The sequence below is a fragment of the Anopheles ziemanni genome, chromosome 3 (genome assembly GCF_943734765.1).
Source record: "Anopheles ziemanni chromosome 3, idAnoZiCoDA_A2_x.2, whole genome shotgun sequence".
NCBI lineage: Eukaryota > Metazoa > Arthropoda > Insecta > Diptera > Culicidae > Anopheles > Anopheles ziemanni.
In genome coordinates this window covers 96,842,935-96,852,873 of record NC_080706.1, presented here as the reverse complement: position 1 = coordinate 96,852,873, position 9,939 = coordinate 96,842,935, and the positions used below count along the sequence as shown (strand labels likewise).

Sequence of the window (9,939 nt, the reverse complement as noted above, 5' to 3'; positions counted from 1 at the left end):
CGTGGATAGCGGTTCAAAGTGTCATTGCAATAAGCTGAAATTGTTGAGAGAAAGAGAGACAGAGAAAGGTTGGTTGAAATGCACCACAACGTTGCATCATCGGAACGAATGCTATTCAATTGATAAGCACGTGGACATACTGGTTCTCTAACCGACATATAAATCAAGAATACTTTGACATTACAAGTTCGGTTCGCTTTAAACAAAATCATTCAAGTACTTGTGTATATTAAAATGAAATTCAAAGGTAAACCGCTTTTACTATCAACGCAAACAGTAGTAACCTTCAATCGCATAAGAGGGCATGAAAACAACATCGCCCTGAATACAACACGGCCCATTTTATGCCTTCTGTTAATTATTTACCCATTTTGTTATCTTTTGCCACGAGGTCTACAATTTGCAATGGCATTTCAGCTGTGCGCTCTTCGATCCAGTTCCGGTCATAAAGGGCTTCCACGTCATATCGTAAGGGCTAGGAAGATAGGGTGTGAACAGAAAGCGTAATTGTAAATTACTAGCGCCATCCACTGCTCGGTAGGGTAGGAGGGTACATTGTAATAGGCAGATGATTGTTGAATTAAATGTAAAGTAACGTCGCGTACAATCGCTCTAATTTGCAAAAAAAAGGTTGGGATAACAATCGTACAATTGAATAGTTCACCACGGAGTGTGTACTAAGTGAGACAGCTCCGTGCACGTGCAAACAGAGCTATCTGAATTTCATATTTGTTCATCCACCATTGGTACCACTTTCACACCAACACAACGGCCGGAAAATCGGCGGCAAAGTAGCACTAAATTTGCGATGTACTAAAACCACAAACGTTCACTAACACACAGCTCCCTTGCCCTATCACTGCGCATATCTACTTAACCGGCCGACTAACCGTCGATTCGAGCGTCACTTGATGTCGAAGTATGGGACACATTTTTGCTATCAATTTGCTGTCCGCCATCCTTCATCCTGATACCCCCCAAGCACCACCCGCTTGACCTAGTGTCCGCTTCGACTTGGGGTTTTTTCGCCACCACCACCACCAACTTCGGTACCTACGTCGTGTTTATTGTTTCCATGGCACAGACGTGAAGCCCGGAGCTGCATCCGTCTACTCAGCCGATACCTACCCACACCGGGCCATCAGCCTGTTCAGCCCCCAGGTTGTCTCCGTCTGGTGATTTGTACGTTAGTCTGTTGGAATCCATGTCTGTCCGTCCCCTTCCAGCTCGTTGAAGTTCTATCACATCATCACCTCATCCATCGTCGTTGTTGGAGGTGTTTCGCGCAGACCGCGTGTTTATAAAACGCCCCGGTGCCAATTTCGCCTAATTCATTTACGCTTGGGTCGCGCAACCGAAAGCACCCTCTGCTGTGTCGCCGATCGAGCGAGTGTGAGGATCGAACGCCATTATCGTCTGGGCCAGGAGATCCCCGTTCCGGTAGTGTAATTAGTGATTTCCACTGCCTACTTCGCTCGCAAATCGTTTTGATGCGTGTTAGAAAGTGAACATAGAAAGAGTCTTTTTCTTGACAATCAAACGAATGACTTGCGTCTCCATCATCCGGGGATAATGTTACTCTTCGTGCTCGTGTGTTGGTCGTGTGCAAAATAGATCATATTACGATCAATGATAAACGGTGGACAGAACGGCGAAAGTGCAAAAAAACCCAAGTGTCTCGTATTTACTTCGTCGTCCATTGCACTCTTTTAATCCCATCCGTTGGTTGGTTGTGCATCTTATGAATGTTTACCATTTACAGTTGGTACAGGATTTTATTGAAAAGTGTACACGTTGGTGAAGCAAATGTACGGCTCACGTGATTAAGAAACGATAGATACAGTGTCTGAGCAGAAGAAGCAGTGAAGAATAAATAGTCTTCTTAATGTTCGAAGATCTTTCGCGACGTAATGAGTGTTGCTGTTGTTGAAATGTTGCCAATTTTTGATTGGCTTTTTTGAATATTAAACATTTTTACTGAGCAAAGGAAAAGAAATGAAACTGTTAGATACCGTTGGCAAACAGCCAAGTAGAATGAGTTTGACACTATTCGAGAACCGGCTTACCACGGGACAGAGACAATGTAAAGCGATGAAACTACTCTAACAAAATAGGGGATATACTAAAGTGATGATATATAATTCTCTTTATTGGACAAGATGTGTATGTTAAATATTTAAAATTAAAAAATTAAGTTGTTTTACATCGACTAAAGTAAAAAAATGGTTCCAACGATTCTACCACTTCTATCACGTCCCAATCGCTCATTTATCCTTATCAGCTAGGGCTAGATAGTGTCAGCGACTCTGATACGTACATAATACGAGTAAATTGTCCATAATTGAACCCGATACTAGCTGTAAGGATGTATTGGACATTGTTCCTTCAGCTAATGACAGTTTTCAATTCAACACCGGTCCAGTCGATTAGGGTTTTGCATTGTTCCTGGCGCATCAATGTTCGCTATAAATAGCCTAATGATTGATGAGTTTTACACTAGGTTTATTTATTACGTAACAACAACGTCCTATTTGGTTTTTTCCTCCTGTAAGGAATAGTATAATGAACAGATGAAAATAACTTAACCGGGGAATTCCTGATCAAATTAAAGCAAGCGTATCACTTTTGCATCGATTAACTTTGTCTCGTCCTTTGTCGTAAACCCCGTGCAAGTGTGGTGGAGTGATTTTTGTCAGTTGGGAACCAGTTCCCGGCGTCCCAAGCAGCGATACGAAACTTCCCACTAAAGCCTGTTTGGGACAAACAAACCATTTCAAACTCCAACACCACACACGGTGGTGATTTACATTGGTTTTGCCGTCCTAAACTGTTGATTGCGGCAATCTCATGCTCCTTGCTTCGGCTTCACTTCACGACAAGTTCCTGACACCAAGGAATGGCACAAGCCACGTTTCACTTGGGATTTCCCAAGTTGGGAAAAAAAGCCGTAGAGCACAACGAGTCGTTTCGCAATTCATTTCAGTGCAGCAGTTGCTAAACGGAGCTTCTGAAAGGTGGTCGTCCCGACGAATTACAAACACCTTGCGGAACGGTTCTCCCACGGTTCGAAAATATCCTTTAACTTTTCGTTTTTATCCATTTGTTGTTCGTCGTCGAAAAGATTCCTCAATATCTGTGATAAAAGCGGCCTACGTGGATTTAGCGTGTGTTCAAAAGAGTCAATAGTGCAAGTGAAGGGAGAAAGTCACAGTGATGTTACAAACGCGGCGCCAAGCAGAGAAACGGAGGCGCCTGGTGTCGCAATGGATGTCGATCCTAGTCGGCCTCATCAGTGTTACCGCAGCCGTGCACGGTGCTGCCCTTGTGGCCAAACAGGTGCCGTACATTGTCGACAATCGATGGCAGGAGACCCTTGAGCCTTCCTGTCCGAGGTAAGATGGCGATTTCTTGAATGGAAAAACTTTGGGCTCCTGATAATCTGTACAATCGTTAGATGCGAAATTATATGTATGTAGATAATTGTAACACGACTTATTCCAAAATCCTCTGAGAGTATACATTTGTTTTGGAAAAAGTGCCGTACTAATAAAGATTACCGTATGACCATGGCATCTGACCAACCTTTCAGCACATGAGTGTTGGCAATTAATAATTCGCTGCCAAAAGACCCTTTTATTCACAAAACGTGTGTTGAAAACAATAGATAATGGATGGAAAAATGACTACTTTAACAATAAAATGCTTGAGTTGAGGTACAGCACTAGAAACTTCGTATAGCTCCGCGCATCGCGCTTAGGCAAATTAACTCAGCAAAAGTGTTAAGTCATTTTAGGAAATGAAACTCCATTGTTCCAGAATTCAGTCTCGGGGGAGCAAAAAATCGATTATTTCCGAAATGCATTACTTTTCGATTGACGCAATGATTGCAGACGTTGTAGATACAAAGAAGCCATCAATTTTAATTACCACAGGCAGAACCGTCGGGGTTGGAAAGAAGCCACGGAAGTGTTCGGCGTCTCTCTGTCTTCTAAAAGTCTCTGCTGACCTCGAATATGATTGGATTTGTCTACTTCATAATATTGACCATCCACACACGGGATTAAACATTCGTAATCCAAAATAAATCATCATATCTTCCAGTAGAAATATTATTTTATTTTTGCCTTTCTGTCTCCCGCAGCGAAATCTTTTGCCATGGAGAATTGCTGCAGACGGTCCAGATGAGCGAGATCTACCCAGACTCCAAGACGTTCGTGGACATGAAGCTGCGCAAATCGCCCAACGAGACGCTCGACTCGTTCCACCAGTTCATGGCCACAGAGAACAACAGCCCGTCGAAGGCGAAGCTGCAGGAATGGGTCGAGTCGAACTTCGAGAAACCTGGGGCCGAATTCGAAAACTGGGTCCCCGAGGACTGGAAGGCCAATCCGGCTTTCCTGAGCCGTATCCGCGACACGGATCTGCGTGAGTTCGCCAGCAAGCTCAACCAGATCTGGCATGAGTTGGGTCGCAAAATGACACCGGATGTGGCGGTAAGCGAAAACATTCGAGCGACATGTGACCCCGCGAGATGTTAATTCCGTTCCCTCTACCATCTACGTTTCAGCTTAACCCGGATCTTTACTCCATCATCCACGTGGACAACCCAGTGATCGTGCCGGGAGGTCGGTTCCGCGAGTTCTACTACTGGGATTCGTACTGGATCGTGAAGGGGTTGCTCCTGTCGGAGATGTACTCCACCACCAAGGGCATGCTGTCTAACTTCCTGTCAATCATCGAACGCTTCGGGTTCATCCCGAACGGAGGACGCATCTACTACAGCATGCGCTCTCAGCCTCCACTCCTGTGTGGCATGATGAAGGCGTACGTCGACGCGACCAACGACACCCAATTTGCGATGGCCAGCGTCGACACGCTCGACCGTGAGTTCCAGTTCTTCATGAACAACTACTTGACGGAGGTCAAAGGCCACCAGCTGGCTACGTACGGCTACAAATCGAGCGGGCCGCGTCCCGAATCGTACCGCGAGGATATCATTAGTGCGTCCATCTTCGAAAACGAGCAAGATAAGCAGGACTTTTACTGCGAACTGAAGGCGGCCGCCGAGAGCGGAATGGACTTTTCGAGTCGCTGGTTCATCAAGGATGGCACGAACGCGGGCAACCTGACCGATCTCAAGTGTCGATCGATCGTGGCGGTGGAGCTAAACGCGATCCTCTACTGGAACGCGCTCATCATTGCCGAGTTCTACGGACTTCGCAACGACATCGCGTCCAGCAATAAGAAAACCGAATACCTGAACCGGGCAGAAGATCTCAAGAAGGCCATCACGAGCGTGCTGTGGGACGAGGACGAGGGAGTCTGGTTTGACTACGATCTACTGAACAACAAACACCGCAAATACTTCACACCGACCAACCTTTCGCCGCTGTGGGTCGGTTGCTACGACAAGTCCGACACGGCGTTGCCCAAGCGCATCCTCGCCTACATCGACCGACTGCAGCTCGATCGCTACCCCGGTGGAGTACCCAACACGTTGCAGAACACCAACGAGCAGTGGGACTTCCCGAACGTGTGGGCCCCCATGCAGCACATGCTGGTGATGGGTCTGGACTCGCTCGATAACCAGGAGGCAAAGGATATGGCCTTCAGTTGGGCACAACGTTGGGTCCGGGGCAACTATATTGCCTACAACAAAACGCATGCCATGTTCGAGAAGGTAGTGTAATGTAAACGTGCTAACCAAAACTCAAATTAACGAAATGGTTTTGTTCTCTCCTATTGTAGTATGATGCACAGGAACTTGGAGGACACGGTAGCGGTGGTGAGTACGACGTGCAGACTGGCTTCGGCTGGACGAATGGTGCCGCAATGGATCTGATGAACAAGTACGGCGACAGACTGACGACAGGTGCGATCGAGTGAAGCAAATTCAAACCCCCCCTTTCAGCCTCGAACTTAGAACATGACATTTTGTTTGTGTCCCCACACCGGCGTGAGGCATGTTTGTGCTAGAAATCATAATCCTGGCATAAGATTTTCCCCCGGCGACGAAGTTTAACGATCGGTGACTAGTGAACACTCAACAACATTGAGAAAATTCGCTAGGCTCATGACACTCGCATTTTCCCCCTCGTTCTGTTCCCTCTTTCTTGTTACACATTACTGCACGAGCCTTTTAAATAAAGCTGCAGGGATCCCCATCATCTTTATGTTTCATTTCTATGGTGATTCAATTCAATATAAAACCCTGACAACAATCATATCATAACGCGGACAACGGAAAAGCTGAGGCAAGTTTTCAGAGATCGTTTTTTTTGCGTGCGAAACGAAATGCTCAGTGTTCCTGCAATAGAATTTAGGATCTGCACAACAACTAACCATAATAGCTAGGAGGACTAGTAGTGACCACAAACAACAAACAAGTTTAAAATATTTAAGATCGTGTTAAGTGTCCCCTTGCCCCGGTGTCATTTGACATATTTATTCAATTTTATGTTACAACTGTTCCTATTACAGTTATTTTGTTTTGCAGTGCCTTCAACCACTAGAAAAGAGGTACATTTTGCGACCCAATTTGGTCTTCCGATAGTAGAATGTAAATGATAAGCGACGTCAACCAAACTGTGCCTAAAACTGTACTGGAACCGTACTGGTAACGGGATACAACTAGACAAATATTATCGAGAATCTTAATCTGAAATTTTGATAGTGATATTTCAAAACAGACAAACATAAAACGAAACCATCGATTGATTGGTAGTTGTTTTTTCTAATAAGCCATGGAAGAAGAAATCGTTAGGAATGTCGTTAATAGACGTAAAAATCAATCTTACGCACAGTGACTCTAAAAATACCATCAAAGCGTATATAGAGAAAAGCTGGGACTAGTGGCACAAAATGTTGTAGACAATAAATTTGTAAATTGTCAGCGCAGTGCTTTAAAAGCGCACTCCAAGGGACAGTTTCGAAGTATGTAACTATGCTAGAGAAAATGTGGTATAATCGTTATGTGATTGAATAAACTGGAAACATTATTCATAAATTCAACTTGCCATCGGGAAACCATCAGCAGCAACCAACCATCTGTGTTTGTCCTGCATTTTGGGTTAGGGACGTAAATACTCATTACAGTGTCGTGTGGAATGTTTCCTTTTGCACCTGATTGGACCGGGATATTTCAAATTCGATCATCATTTTCATCTTCGCCGCACGTTGACGCATCGAAATGTAAGTTTTCCTTTCTATACTCGTTCCCCATCGCGTTCCATTAGAAGTAGAATGGTGTTCGTTAGAGTTTAGTTGAACACTATGTTGAACCTCATCCCGCCATTTTATAACCATACACATTTTTTCAGTGGATCGGATTGAGGACAACGATGGAAACGGTGCGCTGGTAGCATACTCCGTCAACACCGGTATCATTGCGACGGTGATAGCATTCTTCGTTGGCGTATTTGGGTGAGGTCGGTAACGTTGAATAGAATATGGGAGAACACATATTCGGAATAACTTAAAAATAATGTTTCCTTTCTCTTCCAGCACGTGAATGAACCTACATCATAACCCGCCCTGATGTGAATGAAATAATAACCGCACGAAATCACGGACCGCACTGGAACGAGTGTCCGTTTCATAATGGCGTTCTGTGGCTGAAATGTGATAACCACCGAGAGCATCAAGTAGCGCAATCATTCCAATACCGTCATTCCTCGCGAAAGCTAACAACCGCCAACTGGGATGGCAAATATCAAAATCAAAACCCATGAGTATTAAACCAAATTTGTATATCATTATTTTCCCTCACATAAACATGTCTAAGAGGCGATCGAGTGTTGTTCTATCAATAGGTACATTTTGGGACTTAACTATTTAAAAAAACGTATTAAAAAGTTCTAGCGATTCGTGCGCTGTAGAAATGCTTGCATGCAATACTTTCTGTTCCCGTTTTGTCAACAACAATCATAATTTTGTAGACCTCACGAGATACATTAGCTGCTGTTTAATATATACTTTTCTTCCTTTTTTTTCTTCTCCCAAATTCCCAACAACACTTTCATAGTAGTATTTTCCGACGATTTTTTGGTCGGTAGGTTTTATGCACACCTAAGGCGTGTGGGTGTGTGTATATATTCCGCGCTAGACGTAATAAAACTATCCTGAGTTGAAAACAAACTTAATTTTTTCACTACCATACCGATGACAAATTTTCTTCGAATGGAGGGTCAAGTTTCCCCATTCTAAGGTAAAGCTAGTTAAACAATTTTCGCATCACGAAAAGGTACTACGCTGAAAATATAAACCTAGATACGAAAACTTTGCCGAGAGTGATCAATTCATGATAAATGGATGTGTGCAACCAACGGATCGTTGTGTTCGCCGATCGCGGGATTGAGATTTGAATAAAAAAAACATGTTTCACTCACCATCGTGCATGATACAAAAAATGGATTGTTTTTGCAGTATCCGGTGATTAGTCATGATTCGTTTATTGACCAAAACTCGCAAACTTCTGCCACTCATCATGCCGTGCACAACAAATACGGCAATCCAGCCAAGGTCACGGGGTTCAGGATTCTTTGGTCACTATCTTTCGACAGCTTCGACCAAGTGATTTGCATTTACCACATAAATCCACCGGGTGCGCCTTATTAGCGTCGTTGGACTTCTTGCGTTTCTTCAAGCGCCACTGCAACGCAGAATGAATTGAAAAATATACAAACGTGGTTTTAAGGCACTACTGAAATCCTCGGTCGCGCAGTGTACTCTACTAACGTCACTACTAACTTACTTGCTTATGAGGGTATACGTAGGCTAGGCATGATTCACATTGTTGGCCAAAGTTGGCCCACGAGTTGCCGGAGAACCACGACCGGTTGCACCCGTCGCACTTGAATGCACCAAAGCTGCGTCGGTTGCCCTGATAAGGGGTTAAAGCTTTCCCTTCCGGCTGGCTCTGAAAAGGGTTCGAGACATCCGAGGATTAGTGCAACTTATAGGAACAAAATCGCAACACCGCCCAGAGAGCGTATCTCACCATGGTAACGGTCCGTCAATAACTGCTCGCTCGACGAAAATTCAACCACCGCGCACTGTAAACAATAAAAAATAAACATTGTTTATCGGTTTTTATCGCTTTTCTTTTTTCGAACCGCACATCAGCATCCAGTCAGTAGCAATGTGTGGAACACTGAGTTCGAAGTGTTTGTGTTATATTTTTGCTAAGCCATTCACTTTCTGAGGCAAGCTAATTGAATGATTCACAAACGAGCATCAGCTCGATGTCTTGGAATATCGCGATGTCTTGGAATATGCTAGAATTAGATTTGAGAACTTCCGATTGGACCAAATAACAAAGGTTTAAACAAACCGCACAAGAGGAAATGTGCGATTTGGAAGGGCTTTCTCGAAAGGGCCACTTAAAACACTCGCTTCTCCACAAAGGGTCGCGGCTCTATCGATGCAACTCTGTAGCGGGTATGCAACTGCACACAGAAACAGTAAATTACTGTATACTGGAAACCAGATCTTACCGCTGATAGATTCACACCGGACTCTGTTCAACGAACACTCCGCGAATGACAAAATCGCAAATCGGACCTACGACAGCATGTTGCATTCATCTAGTAAGGCGTACATGTACGCTTCTTGTGTAGTTTATTGAAGCCGCGTCATTTTTTCGGTAGAATCTCGAGTAAGAATATGTCGTGTGATTTGTTCAAAAGAAGATTAATAATCTTCTACACTAAGCGTCGTCAACAGGAAACTAATACACCACTTACATCAATTGAAATTATTAAAACAAGCTGAACATAACCTACCTTTAGCGATGGTAAAGTTTCGCCAAGAAAATCCAAAACTAAGATCAGTGCGGGAGTTCTGGTCACGCCGGTGTTTGAAACACAACTGCTGATCTTCCCGCTCATACGTTTCGACTTCGAAGATTATCGTTTGTTAATGTCGCTGTCTACGGCTTTC

General features: G+C 44.1%; 1 protein-coding gene across 2 annotated transcripts; it reads left to right on the top strand.

The window, feature by feature from the left end:
- Positions 1 to 3,147: 3,147 nt before the first annotated feature.
- LOC131286712 (trehalase) lies at positions 3,148 to 8,054 on the top strand. Of its 2 annotated transcripts, none has more exons than XM_058315701.1 (6): positions 3,148 to 3,392; positions 4,142 to 4,493; positions 4,568 to 5,680; positions 5,749 to 5,872; positions 7,320 to 7,422; positions 8,027 to 8,054. In XM_058315701.1, the coding sequence occupies exons 1-6, from the start codon at positions 3,214 to 3,216 to the stop codon at positions 8,052 to 8,054; spliced, it is 1,899 nt and encodes a 632-aa protein (XP_058171684.1). In that variant the 5' UTR covers positions 3,148 to 3,213. The 2 variants fall into 2 exon arrangements, with proteins under 2 accessions (XP_058171684.1, XP_058171683.1); XM_058315700.1 differs by having other exon boundaries at positions 8,024 to 8,054.
- Positions 8,055 to 9,939: the final 1,885 nt, after the last annotated feature.